The following is a 15,366-nucleotide window of genomic DNA, read 5'->3' on the forward strand; positions in this document are numbered from 1 at the left end:
CCTTTCACATGCACCCCGTTTCCTGTCACACACCCATCCTCTCACATGCACCCTGTCCCCTCAGCCTCACCCCGTCCCCTCGCACGCACCCCCTGCCCCCTTACATCCACCTTACCCCCATTCTTCTCACACATCTCCTGTCTCCTCATACGCACACCCTGACTTCTCACCCACTCCCCATCCCCACACATGCACCCTGTTCCCTCATGCACCCCCCACTTGCACCTTCCTTCCCATGCCAAGACTAGGTCTCCTGAAGGCTCTCAAAGGCAAAGCTCAGGCTGTGCCTCCCACTTGGTGCGGGTTCACAGCTGGACCTGTACACCTGCAAAACCCACGTGCACCCCAGAGCCACTTGTCTCCTGTGGCTGCCCTCCTGCACTCCCAGCAGCCAGGCCCTCTACATGGCTTTCAGTACTGCCTCTGCCCTCGAGAGTCCCAAATTCATCCCGTCCCAAGCTACACAGATTCCTCCTGCCAGGAGCTACCTAAGCCCTGCTCGGTGCCACGGGGTGGTACTCCACCAGGAAGGGTCTGAGGCCCTGGACACGCCTGCAGCCTGGCCCGGCCACGCGGAGGACTGTATACTTGGAGAGGTGCCTGGCCTGCTGCCAGGAAGCTCCCTTCACACCAGCACCTTGCTCCAGCAGCAGCCACCACTCCTGCCCCCACCCTCAGCCAAAGGGAGGCACAGGGATGCAGACTGCTTTGGCTATGCATTCCCACTGCTGCCTCCGAGACCAGGGCTATGGGCCCATTTCCTGAAACGTCTTCACCTTTCCGCCTCACATCTCGTTAACTCTTCTGTTTCCTCCTCTCGCCCTCTTCACTCCCCAGCACTGAGCCCGGGTGCTTGTCACTCTACACATCCCAGTCCCTCTCCCCCCCTCTCAGGAGCACATACATTTAGAATACCACAGCTTGGCTCTCCCCCTGCTGTACCCCCTCAGGACCCCAATACCAGCTGCATCTGCCCAATACAGCCCCCAGACCAGGAATGGGCACCAGCCTGGTCCCCTCATTGCTATAAGTGGTGCGGGTCAAGTGCTAGAGAGGGCTGTCAGACACAGGAGAGCTGCAGGAGGCAAGCAGGTCCCTCTAGGAGAGGAGACATCAGGGCAAGAGAGAGGGCAGCAGGGCTGTAGAAACCACAGAAGGGCTCAATGCCAGGGAGGATGTGCAGATCCACTGGCTCTGCTGTGGAGGTGCTGCTGGGGAACTGGATAAATAATGCAAGAGATTGCCCCCTTCACCAGAAAGCCATGTCTCCTATTACAGAAAAGTGCCCCCGCTGTGGCAGAGCAGCTCCTGTTGAGAGACAACTCAAGGGATGTGTGTGTGCTTTCATGTCCAGTTTTATTAGTGTTGCATTAGTACCATAAAATAGTTGACAAGGTTGAGCACATTGCAGTTTGTTCCAAAAAAAACCAACCAAACAAACAAAAAGCCTATTTACATTTAAATCTGTCTTCATAAAAAAAAACCCCTAGAACCCAAATAATACAACAACGAAACACATGGGCAACTTGGGAACCTACAAAGTGGTAATGTCCCCTCACGCACTGTGGTCTGGACAAGGCTGGCAGTACCCACGCTCACAAGGTGCTTCAGCATGTACACAGGTAACTCTCCGGCCAAGGCGCAAAGCAGTGTTCTTCATTAAAGAAGCCAGCAACTCGCTGCTTTCCAGGCTAGCAGAGCCCCTTCACACCCAGTCTGGCCCAAAGCAGGCAGGGGACCCTGCAGGAGCCAGCCCTGCCAGGAGCATCTCCTGCAAGAACCCCACTAACGAGGCGCCAGGAAACATCTGGGAGATGCTTCTGCTCATTTCTGGCATTCTCCCTGCCAGATAAGCCCAGAGGGAGTGTCACACTAAATGCCACCACATAGCTTATCCGCCAAGACTGAGACACCTGAACAAAGGTGACAAAAGCATGGCACTCCACGGCCCCCAGCTCTCTACCACTGCTTGGCAGTACTGCCCTAATCCCAGTCTTCCTGATCCCTCAGCACATCAAGGAGCAGAAGGCCACCGGCTCTGCTGCCTCTCACCAGTATTTTCTTCTGAGCTCAGAGGTGCCAGGCATGATGCCCCTGACTCAGCTCTCCAGTGCTCCCTCCAGCATGCGCTGCTGCTGAGAAACACAACAGGGCCTTCACTGCAGTCACAGGTTAAGCACAAAGTAGTGTGGTTCTCAGCCAAATCTGATGATAGAAAACAAAAGTGTATCTCCTCCAGCCCCAGAAACCTACCATCCACCTAGCCGTGCCCTCTGCAGGATAAAGCCACAGCGTGTGCTAATTAAAGCAGCACAACACAGCCAAAGAGACAGTGGCTCTCCCCAAACTCACGTGCAATTAAGCAGGACTCTGCAGTTACTGTCCAGATGTAAACAGTAACAACTGAACTGGAAGAAAACTGTGGTGCTCAGCTAAAACAGCTGCCACAAAAAGAGCCAGCAGCTGATCAAACACCGGCCTTTGTCTCCAGGAAACAACACAGAGGACCAGGAAGCATTTAAGGAGAATTACGACACCACAAAACCCTTCCATCTTTCATCTGCTCGTCAGCACTGCTAAAGTAGGTCAGCATCGCACAGCCCAGTGCAGCAGGGAGCCCATTCCTGATACCTCATCTCTGAGTGAGGCAGGGACCACTTTGCCCAAGAGTGGCTGGAAAAGCAACTGGCTGCTTTAAGAAACCACAGCCAGGGTAGTGGGAGAGATGGGCTCCACAGGAAGTGAGCCATAGGATGCAAAGGGACAAGGAGCCCTGGGGACACCACCTTCACAAAGCGCTTCCCGGCCAGAGATAGCTCAGATGCTGCCCGCTCCAGTCCCCACCTTTGCCGTCAGATGGTGTGGCTCCACAGAAAGCCCCATCTAACACAGGTGGGTGAGAGAAAGCCACCGCATTTATTTAAGTAGTACCTTCCTCACCAAAACCCTAAAGAGCCAAGCACAGAGGTGTGCTGTCTCAGTTCTAAGACATGCTTCTATATTCACCACCTTGTACACCACCACCAAACCCCCCTAGGCTGGCACAGGTAGCAGCCCATCCCTGTCTGGCAGCTCTCCCAGGCTCCAGAGGAAGGATCCCTCCAGCCTGCAGGGCTTGCTTGCAGGAGGAAAACTGTTGGGGAGGTTGGGAGACCAGAGATCAGTACATGTCAGCAGGTGCAAAGCCCATTCCCAAAGTGGCCTGAGCCACATGAATGCTTCAACACTCATTTTGCTTAGTGATAGAAGGCTGTTTCGCCTCATCAGGGACAGAAAGAGCTGCATGAAGTGGCTCCATGCAATACAAGAATAACAAGCAGCACCCTGACTGCAGCAGCACCACCAAGCTCACTCGCCAGCCCTTGTCTGCAAGGCCATAGCCCCCTAGGTACAGCGATGCTGCAGGCAGGCCCAGCCTGCTGCTGCCAGACTCCAGGAGGATGAGGCCCAGAAGCCAGGATGTTTCCTTGCATGGGAGAGGCATTTCAGAGCAATTACAGCTCTCTACAGGGAGAAACCCCATGGAGACACATGCCCCCAGGTCTCAGGCGCCCAGCGAGTTTCCCAGAGAATTCACTTGTATAAAGTTAGAACAAATCACAAACCAACGTGAAATGCAAGGAGCAGAAGTGTTTCTCTCGCACATACACACACACACACATAAAAACGCACACACACAGTAGAGCAGGGCAACACGCATTTGATAGGCAGGACCCTGGAAAACCTGTCCTTTGTTTCTTTACAGTAGGCTGAAATGCAAAGAGGAGCACAGTGATGGTTCCCCCACCTCACCCCCGGTAAACAAAGTTATTGCAGTCGGTCAGTCCCCCGCCTCTGCAGCACTAACTGCAGCTCCAAGAGCTGCCCAGGCCACGTGTGGCTCCTGACACTGTAGCCCAGCCCAATTGCTCCCGTCACACCAGAGTGAGACTCAAAGAAATCATACGCCAACTAATTTCCTTTAAAAAGCACTTGTTTTTTGGGTTTTTTTGTAACAGCCTCAATAAAGAAAGTGATGTGCTTATATACTATCTCCCATGCTACTGCTGCTAGGCAACATGATACAGTCCCAGGGCACCAACTCAGGTCAACCGAAGATGCACAAACTGATGGACACGATTATGTTCAAGCTGGAGCTGAGCTTCTGCCACAGCCAAGAGCAGACAGACCGCAGACTTGCCTGCAGGAAGAAACAGTATTGCAGCTAGACAATATGGCCTGCCTAGAAGCACATCACCAGGAACGGCACCATGTCCTCCTCCCCTGTGTGGCTTGAGGGAATACCCAGTCCCTGGCCAACTAGGTTGCACTTGAGGTGGGAAAGAGTTTTAGGAAATTGGTTGGTGACGCAGCCCCTGTTTGAGCTGCAACAGGCACTGGATCCAGCAGGGACTACACTCTTCCCAACAACCTCTCACTCCTGATCTGCAGCGGACCTAACAGAGCACATCCTATCCCACTGCCTGGCCCACTGCCCGGGTGGTCCCCGCGCAGAGCAGGGCCCACCAAGCAGGGCAGGGCAGCTTCCCCAAGCCTTCAAAACCCACAGGTAAGGGATTGGACAAAAAACAAACAAACAAAAACAGAAAAAAAAAAGGGGAAAAAGTTATTGCCTAGCAGACACCACTAAAGTCTCAAATGCATCACTGCCCTTGGAAAGCGCTTTCTAGAAACACCCATAGAGACTGGCCACAAAGATCCCACCAAAAACTTCAGTCTCCTGAAATGCCAGAGATGTCTGCTCTTCCACATGGCAAGCACATCCTGCTCCCCAAAGCCATGCACCACCTGCACAGCCTGCAGGGCACAGAGAGCAGAAGGCCATATCTGCAGCACCCGGAGCCACCCAGACCTGCAGCTGGCCAGGCTGTCTCCTTGTGAAAGTATTCTCTTTGTCCTGGTGCCTCAAGTGTCCCTGGCAGCAGGAGGATGTTCAAAGTCAATACAAGCACAACCAGAGCCAAGCCAGCCAGCAGTGCAAGACACCCAAAATTCATGCTCTTCCATCTCCTGGGTCACCTTCCTGCCAAAGGAGAATATCCTTTCCCACGTCCCAGCACCACTGAAACCCTAGCAAATCTCCAACCCACAGGCAATACTGTGCCAGGGCAAAAGCATATCCTGCTGGGGAAGGGATGCACTGCGCAGAGAAATGCCTGTGGGGAGGAACATTCAGAAAGCAGAAGGTAAGGACAACAGCTGGAGCAGACCGCTGGTAACTCCCGGTGCCTTTCGTTTCTGTTATGGCCTCTCACCTCCTACAAGGAGGAGGTCCCAGGGTGCTCAAGGCATGGCAAAAGTGCATTCAGGCAGCAGCCCTGAGGCCGGGTGGTCTGCGCCCAGACCAGTGAGGTGCCCAAGGGAGACTGCAGCAGGCTCTGGGGAGCACAGCGCAGTCAGGGCAGGACAAAGGCAGAGCAGATAAAGCAGCCCACGCTACCTCCAGTGTGCAGTTTGACAGATGAACAGGAAGGCAGCTGGATATGCAGAGTGCTGGCTGGCTCCCAGTCCAGCCACTACAGTGATGCACCACTTCACAGACAATGGCTCAGCTCCTTGGATTTGTTTTTTTGGCAACTTAATTTTCCTTTAGCTCATATTTTTATTTTCTCTCTTTTTTTTTTTAGAAAGCATTAAAAAAAAAATCTGCAGCTTTAAAAAAAATCCTTTCCCTTTAGAGGCCGGATGAGGTTTTATTGACAGGTAAATAACTGGTACATGTAAATAGCAGCGACCTCACTGACGTGGCGTTCCTTGGCAGCACAGCCCGCTGCAGGGACATCATGACTGGCTCTGTTTGGTCATTGTCACAGACCTGAGACACTGGAGTTCCCTTACACCTAGTGTTTCCCTAATTCCCATTCCTGCCCAACCTTCCTCAGGCATCACTTCAGCACAAGCCCTGCCTGTCATCATGGCAGACTCCACACTGCAAAGGGGGCCCTCTCCAGACCCCTCTAGATACACAAGTGGTCTGTTTTCCAAACCGGACAGTTAACTCCCTCCAGACTCACTGACCTCTCATCCTTTGGCAGCAGGAAGAGTGGCCATCTTTTTTTCTCCAGAAATACAGAGGGAGGGGACCAAATGCATTGCAACACACGTTCTTCTACAAAATCTGTTTGAGACTGCTCCCCAGCCCACTCACACCAATGAGGTCTCAGGTTAATAAGCAGTGCAGTTATTCAGCTATCTGCTTGTAAGCGGGAGGTGTTCTTGGGCAGGCTACCTACTCCTGCCAACCCCACCATGACTTCATGTCAGCACATCTATATTTAAGATGCCTTTGTTTTTTTGCCTTTGTTTAAAGGGATTTCCTTCCCTCTTAGTAAACTTAAAAGTTAATAGAAAAAAGTAATCCAAGCACATCTGTAATTAATTCTGCAGGAGAGGGCAGAGCAATGCAAGTCGTAGTTGGCACGCAATTCCTGGCTCCTGGTGTGCAGTCCCCAGGACGGACAGAAGGTCTCTCTGCCGAGCATGGCTAGAAGTTAGACTTGGAGTGTCCAAATATGCAGATGGGAAAGTGCTTGACATGAGAAGACCACTGTGCTGCCAGCTGAAAGAACTTGACGTCATTCCACTCCACCCCATCGATCAGGACTGCAAGGGAGGGTAAAAGAAAGCAGAATTAGAAAATACCAAGTGGAAGCAGCCAGCCCAAAACAGCATTGCTAGAAACCTCCTTGCAGTCAGCAGAGGGAGGCCTGGCCACGTTCTGCGCTCAGGATACATGCTGCTTTGCTTGGCCACCCTGCCACTGTCAACAGCTGCAAACACAGGGGGAAAAGGCTTGAAAGCAAACCAGGTTCATGGAGAACAACTCAGATGGTTGTTTCAGCATCGCTCACTGACACTGGAGCTCCTTGCACGGCTGATTTCAGCCTCACCTGATCAGATTTCTCAAATTTCCTAAACATACTCCACTTTCTATTTTTGGCAAAAACACTCTTACAGGTGGACATCAGACTCTCCTCACTCTTAACCAGGAGATCCGCATCTCCTAAGGAGGTGACGCATATTCTGGGACCACCCCCCTCACACCCACCAGTCTCACAGGGACTGGGCCAGGACTAAGGTGAGCTACACAGATCCCTCTCTGCATACAGTGGTGGAGATTATCAACCAAAGAGGCTACAGGGCTGGTTTTGACACTGGATGCACAGATCCGCTGGCAGCCACTTTAGGGCTGCCTGCAAGATGCATGTACGGCGCCTGCTATGACATGTAGATCTGATGGAGGGTAGGGAGGCTTTGCAAAGGGACCTGAACAGGCTGGAACACTGGGCTGAGACCAATGGCATGAGGTTTAACAAGGCCAAATGCTGGGTCCTGCCCTTGGGGCACAACAACCCTATGAACTGCTACAGACTAGAAGTCTGGTTGGCAGCCAACTGAACATGAGCCAGCAGTGCGCCTAGATGGCCAAGAAGGCCAATGGCATCTTGGCTTGTATCAGAAACAGCATGACCAGCAGGTCCAGGGAGCTTATTCTCCCTCTGTATTCAGCACTGGTGAGACCGCACCTTGAGTACTGTGTTCGGTTCAGGGTCCCTCACCACAAGAAGGTGGTGAGGCTCTGGAGCCTCAGGCTCTGGAGCGTGTCCAGAGAAGAGCAACAAAGCTGGTGAGGGGGCTGGAGAACAAGTCTCATGAGGAGCGGCTGAGAGAGCTGGGGTTGTTTAGCCTGGAGAAAAGGAGGCTGAGGGGAGGACCTTACTGCTCTCTACAACTACCTGAAAGGAGGTTGTGGAGAGGAGGGAGCTGGCCTCTTCTCCCAAGTGACAGGGGACAGGACAAGGGGGAATGGCCTCAAGCTCCACCAGGGGAGGTTCAGGCTGGACATCAGGAAAATAATTTTCATGGAAAGGGTCATTGGGCACTGGAACAGGCTGCCCAGGGAGGTGGTTGAGTCACCTTCCCTCGAGGTGTTTAAGGGACAAGTGGATGAGGTGGTGAGGGGCATGGTTTAGGGAGAGTTAGGAATGGTTGGACTCGATGACCCAATGGGTCCCTTCCAACCTAGTGATTCTATGATTCTATGTCTTTGTGCCAGGGTCCTGCCTAGAGGAGCAGCCACACTCTCACCACTCTCCGCCATCACCTTCCATATGTGCAAGGGAAACACCTGGAATGACAGGGAGAGGAATGGAGCCCAGCCCTTGCCTTGATCCTGGATTTAGAGGAGTTCCTAGGTAAGGCAGGATTTTCCCAATCCCAGACCTATTGGGGAAGGACTTTTTACAAGGGCATGTAGTGATATGACTAGGGGCAATGGCTATAAACTTGGAGAGGGGCAGAGTTAGACTAGACATGAGGAGGAATTCTTCCAGGATGAGGATGGTGACACACTGGCACAGGTTGCCCAGGGAAACTGTGGATGTCCCATCCCTGGAAGTGTTCAAGGCCAGGTTGGATGGGGCCTTGGGCAGCCTGATCCAGCGGGAGGTGTCCCTGCCCATCACAGGGGGCCGGGAACTGGGTGGGCTTTAAGGTCCCTTCCAACACAAATTATTTTATGATTCTGTTAAAGCAGTCCCCCAGGCTGGACACAGCCAAGCCCTCACTCCCATTATGCTGGCTAAAGGGCACACCACCATGTCAGCCCATTCACCGGAGAGCAACACTAGCAGCTGAGCCATGCTCCAGGGCCCAACAGGATGCAAGCGCTGCACTTACCACGCAGCATGTTCTGCTGATGTTTCGCTGTGCAAATCAACCTGCTGATTCCTTCAATACACTGGCTCTTGGACTCAACTTCCTTGTCTTTTGTTTTCTTGGGCAAAAACATCACTGTAAGAAAACGTGCATACAGTGAACCTCTGCCATTCACAGGAGCTGCACCAAGACTCGTTTGGGGTTGTGCACTTAAACATTCAAGTCTGAGAATTCTAACTCTAACTCCTGATTTTATCTCTGTTTAGCCTAAGCGTCTGTACATGAAACATTCCCAGATCACAATCAGACCTCAAAAGGCACCTTCAGGGTAACTCATGCCACTCTGCTGGGACACCAGCTGCATCTGTAGCAATCCCCAGCCTGCACCTGGTGCTGGGCTGATGGGATCTGTCAGACAGCCACACCACCTAGGAAGAGCCTTACACACTGCACGCGGCTGCTGGCCAGCACCATGCTCCAGCCTCCCTGTAGCTACCGGCCAGTTTGCAGCAGTAACAGCGGCCCAACATGAGCTGGGCTGCACAGACACCAGGAGAGCAGGAAGGACTGCAGGCTGTGGGCAGGTGGTGGAGAAGGAAAGTATTACAAGAGCTGAAAAGATTCCAGTTCCCCTTTGTGCATGTTGAAATGCACAAAGACATACAAACTGTCTCCATGAAATTTGGAGGTGTTGAACACTGGCAGGGCCATCCCAGTAAATACCATTTTGAGTCTCAGGATTGCTTCCCCCATAAGCACGCTACTTACAAAGGAGTGGAAGCTCCGCTATCAGCAGTGCTACAGTCGTGCTAGCCCAGTAGTGACCTGCAGCGTTATGCACCCATGTCTGCAGCCACTGGTCCAGGAGACTCTACTGGCCTCTGAGCCTCCAGAACCCCTGCTTCCCCCAGGAATGACTCCCAAGCCCATGGGTAGGCAGATGTGGTGAAGGACAGCTACTGGCAGTCAAATGCAAATACAGAACTGCATTGCTGCTTCTTTGAAAACACCTCTCCGCAGAGCTTTTCTCAGTGTCTGATGTGTTTCATATAATTTGCTCCTGGCCTCAGTACTTACTAGCATTTAAAACACTTTTTTTTTTTTTAAAGAAAAATAAACTCAAAACTATGAGTTTAAGAGCAGAAGATTAAACAAGAAAAAAGTTCCCTTTTACCTCCTTCTGTCCCTCAAAGCACTCTGCACAAGAATGTAAGAGCTGCAGAAGAGGTTACACTGCTCTGAGTAGCACCACCCCTGGGTTTAGAAGCACACCTAGCAATGGCTTGGCAGATCTGGATGGTCTATTTGTCCAGCTGCTACACTAGTACTTTAACATGAGAATGCCATGTCAAAACCAGCAAAACATCTCTGCTGGGGGTGTTGCCTCATGCTGCAACATGATGGGATGCATGTGTGCCCTGCCTCTGTCTGCACCTCTATCCTGTGGCGAAGGAGAGACCAGAGCTCAGAGCTGTCCAGGCTGCAGGGTCTGCCCTGACTCTCATGGCTGGGGCACAAGCTGCCTCTTACCTAATCCAATACCCCAAACCAGCACTAGCAGGTTCACAAGGAACACAGGGAAGCAGTTCAGAGCAGTGTACATCCTGGCTTTCTACAAATGTCCTTGCTCTGTTCCCATCTTTGTTCTTTTGGGCAATACCATCTCAGCTGTCCAGCTGTAAGGGTGAGCACATTCCCTTTTTACAGCAAAAAGAGGAACCAGCCTTTCAAACTCTACCACCTTACACAGTCACTCCTCACCTACAGACAGACTAGAATTTTGGGGTGCTGTAATGCAGGACTGACAAGTCAGGCAGCCCTGGAGAAGCAGAACAGGGAAAGTGATGTTGCATTCCTGGCCTTTAGCAACATTACGTGTGTCTGCTTTACCTTTCTTGTTCTTCTCTTTTGTCACGACGGTCATGGACATGGTTGGAGTGGTGGCAATCTCACCGCTGGCAGGTAACCTGCTGACCTGGAGGGACCGGAAAGTGCATTTCAGTGTGTTTTTGGTAGTGGAGGGGTCCTTCTTCTCTGGGTCTCTCTTTCTGTCCACAGGTGGAGCTGCAATCCAGTAATCCACTTGCAGACCCATCAACTCAGCACCAAGGCTCTGGCTGGAAAAGAAGAGAAGAAGGTAATTTCTGTGCAGCACTCAGTGGAGTTCCCTCCATCTGCTGTTTTTCAGAGTGGCTGCTGTTTCTCACTAGATGGTCAGAGGAAAAGCACCAGGCTCTTTAGGAAATCAGGCAGCAACATGTCATACAGAGACCCGCAGCGCAGAATTGCAACAGGCCGAGACAGGCTGACCTGCAGCGCAGCCACAGGGACAAGCAGGGGGAAAGGAAGCAGACAAGCAGTTTTCTAACTCAGTGTTGAGTTCCATGACCCAGCCAGCAAAAGCTGAAGTGGCCCACATCACTTCCAGTCTGAGTGGGGAAGAGAGGTTGTAATCGCCTTTGCTGTTGCCTCCTGAGCACTGATGGGTGAATGCCTATGGCCAGGCACAGCACTGCCAAAATCAACTCTGAACAGAGGGGGGCGGGGGGAAACAAAGAGCCAGTGGGCTCTCAAACATTAGGCACTCAGTTCTGAGTCTCCTTGATTTGATTCCATCTCCTACGTTCATGAGCTCTTCCTGTCATCAGGTGCTTTCCTTCCTGTCCAGATATTCCACCAGATCAGGCATGATCTCTGCTCTCCCCAGGTCCCTAAAATGGAGTTGGCAGAGAGCAATTTGGCTTGTAGCCCTGCTGCGTGCTGGAGAATTCCAGTGGTGGGAAAATGCTCTGCCAGCCCTGTGATGTTTGCTGAACAAGAGCAGATTTGAGAACTTGATTTGCCATTGAAAACTCCTGTGCATCGTACAGTAACAGATGTGCATCACCAAAACACGCTGCTGGCCTTTCTTGAGCCAGAAAAGGGAAGGTGAGCAGCCTGGGAAATCCCACCCCTTGCCTGCCCCTGCCTCTTGCCAGCTGAACCCTAGTGGAGCATGGGTTTTTCATCTGGCAGACCTACAGCTGACAGCCTGTACTTGTTCCTACGTAATGACAGAGCGCTGAATATTGTGCAAGTACTAGATGAAAAACTAAATTTATCTACCTGTCTGTGTCCCCTGTCTGAGAAATGGCAGTTAAGGACGATAAATCTGTGATCTTGAATGAAATATGTCTACCCCTACCGTGCCTGTCTAATAAAAGACTACCAAGGCAAAACAAGGACAGACCATTGTTAAGGTCCCCTCAGCAAATAATTTCCTTATCTTTGCTATTTATTCAGCTGAAAGTCAGACCACAAAGCAGAGCTCATTTTTGAACACCAAAGTCAGCTTTTGGGTTCTCAGGGCAATTTCAGATTCTCTAAGGACGATTTTTTAGAGATGTAGCTTTGGATTTCAAGGCTCCTTTGCATCACACTTCTCCTATCAGTTGTAACAACAAAGCATACTAACTTTCACTATACTCAGGCAGGATTTTCTGTTCCATGCCCAGTTAAATATGTGGCTTAGCCTTTCAGTCTGGGTCACCCTCCACTCCCTGTGCTGTCACACATAGATCAGTGGAGATGGAACAATGCTGAATATAAACTTCCTCGTTCCTTGGTGGTTTTACCACACGGCATAAAACCAAAAAGTACCAGATTCCTGAAGCTAGGGTGTCAACTTCAGATACATCACATCCATGGCTCACAACTTTAATAGCCTACACTCTTGTGGGTACAGGTTCCCAAACCATGTCCACCTTTGGAAAGCCCACACAGCTCACACACAAGAGGTGAGCTCTACTCTGCAGAGCGCAGCCCCCAGCTCTCTGCACTGCCAGGCAGCTGCTGCTGGGACCAGCCTGGGGACCCTACTGGAACCAACAGGGAGCACTTGGGCATTGGGGCCTCCTGCTACAGGCTAATGGGCACTAACACCTTCCAATTGCCCGGCACCTGACAAACTGAGACTTCCACATTTCCATTTCTCAAGCCTGTTTAGGTCACCAGAGGTTAAAGATGCCCATAGGGCTCCCTGGGGTGGGAGGACAGGTCTCCATTTGTCTTCAACAGGGACAGCAGGAGATGCTGCTTCCAGAGAGCACATGAGCCCAGTCTCTAGCTGCAGAGCATTCCCTTTGACTTCCTCAGCCTGAATATCACAGGATTAGGCATGTTAGAGGAGATGTCTCTGAACCATCCTTCAGTATCCATTAATGGATCCACTGTCCATGAATTCGCGTAACCCCTTTTTGATCTGCTGATCCTGCTGCCATAGAAGTACAGAGGCAGACACGGTCCCAATATCCTATTCCTGCTGTGTGCAGAAATCCTTTCCCTTCTGCCTTTTAATTGACCTTTTGCTGGTATCACTGCATGCCCCCAGGTCTCATACCACAGAGTTGTGAACGATAGTTCAATATTCAACAAATCCACCACTGCAATTTTGCAAAACTTGAGTGGCTTTTATCTGTTTCCCCATCTCCCCCAAACCACAGAGTCCAAGTGCTTCTAGTTTCCCCTCACAAGGCTGCTGCACTGTCCCCCTTGATCTTGTTAACTCTCCCGAGTCTTTAACTTCACCATGTGCTTCTGTGTACCAGAAATGCACACAGTGTTAGGCAGCTATACTAACATTCTGTGCAGCATTCAAATAAGAGTCCTAGCCAGGGCAACTGTATACTGGCAGCTTTCCAGCAGTTTCCTCCCTTCACTCCTAAAAATTTCAGCTAAGCCAGAGCTCTAAATTGCCTACAGTTGCTGTCTTCTTGCTGTTGCTGTTCTGATATGCCTTAAGGCACATGCATGAATGGGAACCGTTGTTCCACTATGCCACTTTATAACTGTCAGCTCTCCCCTCACAGAGAAAAAGCCTGCTCCGTCCATGGAGTCACTCTGACTTGACATTTGCTGCATCCTCAAAAACGTAAGAATCATGAGAGATTAGGCTAGCACTGATGTGTATTACAGTGGGTATTTTCTTTGTCTAAGTATCTTCCAAAGAGAATCCAGTCTTAAAGGGAAAATACCAGCAGATAGAGAATGCAAACCTTCTCAAACAGCCTGCCACAACAGCTCTCTAGAATCAGGGTTTCCGCCAGACTATTGAAACAAGGCTGCCTCTTCTAGTTCAAAGGTTGAACTGCCTTGAGAAGCACAGCCCTCCCACCAGGTGCAAGATCCCCTCTGCCCTCCCCAGAATCTTGTAGGCCAGCAAGGATACGGTCACTCCAAAGACAAAAGCGGTGAAGGGGAAAGGTGATGCCTTCAGGTTTTTGCTGGGATGAAAGAAAGCAGAAGAATGGGTTTCCCTTTACCACAGTTTTCCCCTCTCACATATATGTCAGAGAAGACAGCCAAGGGACCTGTAAGGAGACAAAACGAGCTTTACCTTGAGGATGAGAAGCTGCCTGTGACAGATGGTGATGAAGGTGGTGTGGGGGAGGCTTCCTTCACAGCAGGAGACACAGAAGGTGGGGTAGAAGAAAGGACACTGGAGCTTGAGGGAGCTGCATCATCAGAGTCACCTTGCAAAAAAGAAGTCAAACTGTTTGTCTGGTTTCATCTCATTGCCCAGCACATGTATGCTGGGATAGCTCAGTCTCCTGCTCATACACCTGCTGCACAGGTTTTTTTCAGACTCAATCCAGAGATCAGTTAGCTCATCAGTTCTGACTGCCTCCACACTTAAGCAGTGCTTATGAAGGAAGAGAAAACAAGTTCACATTGACAGAATAGCACCACCCCATGTCCATGTGTGTCATCAGGTAGTGTCATGTAAATCAGCTTTGCACTCCTTCCATTAAAAAAATGGGTCTAAATTTGTTGACAGATTGGCAAGCTCATTGCCTATCTTGGAGTTTCCAGCATTAGGTGTGTGTTTGAGATTGCTGTTATCAGACAGCTGAGCCCAGTGCATGGAAACAGGCAGGGATTTCCAATGAACTGCCTCTCAGTTTGGAGTAGGAGCCTCAATTAACCACAGCGCTGAGTCACATGTAAGAAAAAACGGTATTTGCACATATGTGAGTTGAGCTTCCCTGGGGGAGGGTGTGGGAATTTCAGCTTGCCTGAAGCTCCTCGTAAAGTAACAAGAAAAAGGGTCTCTTCAAAGAGAGGCCTCTTCTGAGGACAGCCACTGGGAATCAAACAGTGGCTCCCAGTGCCTGTCCCAGCAGAACCAGGAACTAATAAAATCCAATTTCACCTTACAAAACTCCCAAGACATCAGCAATGAGCAATTTTGTTCAGCCTGTGAAGTCAGGCTCTCATCACCTGTATGACACAGCACACACTTTTACCTGATGTTGCAGAAGACTGTTCCACTATTCCAACCTTCACCACCTAGAGGAGGGAAAGCAGAAGAGCTCTATGAAACAAGAGACCCCTGAACATCAGGAACTCCCAAAATAAGCTTGCTCATCCCTATGCCCTCGTCGGCACTTCCCTGCAGTCACTGCAGTGTGAAAGCATGTTTAAAAGCTGAGTCTTCCAAAAGCCAAGCAGTACTAGCTCACAACCCTTCCCTAACTTACACAAAAGACAGCACAGACCCTGTGGAGCCATTACAGACCCAAACAGCTCTAACAGCCCACTGGCAGTCCCAGGCTATGGCAACTACAGTGCCTGTCTGTGACACCTGTGAGAACACAGCAAGGAGGAGAAAGGAACATAAATATCCCTTCGGCATTGCTGTGATGCATCTGCTAATTACAGACATATTGC

At 50.8% G+C, this 15,366-nt stretch overlaps 1 protein-coding gene across 18 annotated transcripts in view; it reads right to left on the reverse strand.

Moving 5' to 3' along the window:
* Positions 1-1,346: 1,346 nt before the first annotated feature.
* The window catches only part of PACS2 (phosphofurin acidic cluster sorting protein 2), an 84,042-nt gene continuing 70,022 nt past the window's right edge, over positions 1,347-15,366 (reverse strand). For all 18 annotated transcript variants that reach the window (XM_054072664.1, XM_054072671.1, XM_054072662.1 and 15 more), the window contains 5 exons: positions 14,943-14,985; positions 14,033-14,168; positions 10,549-10,775; positions 8,680-8,793; positions 1,347-6,603 (listed from right to left, as the gene is read on the reverse strand). In XM_054072664.1, coding sequence (XP_053928639.1) covers positions 6,485-6,603; positions 8,680-8,793; positions 10,549-10,775; positions 14,033-14,168; positions 14,943-14,985 — 639 coding nt within the window. In that variant the 3' untranslated portion in view covers positions 1,347-6,484. The remainder of the gene's footprint in view (positions 6,604-8,679; positions 8,794-10,548; positions 10,776-14,032; positions 14,169-14,942; positions 14,986-15,366) is intronic.

This window comes from Cuculus canorus, chromosome 8 (assembly GCF_017976375.1).
Source record: "Cuculus canorus isolate bCucCan1 chromosome 8, bCucCan1.pri, whole genome shotgun sequence".
In the NCBI taxonomy this organism is placed as follows: Eukaryota; Metazoa; Chordata; class Aves; order Cuculiformes; family Cuculidae; genus Cuculus; species Cuculus canorus.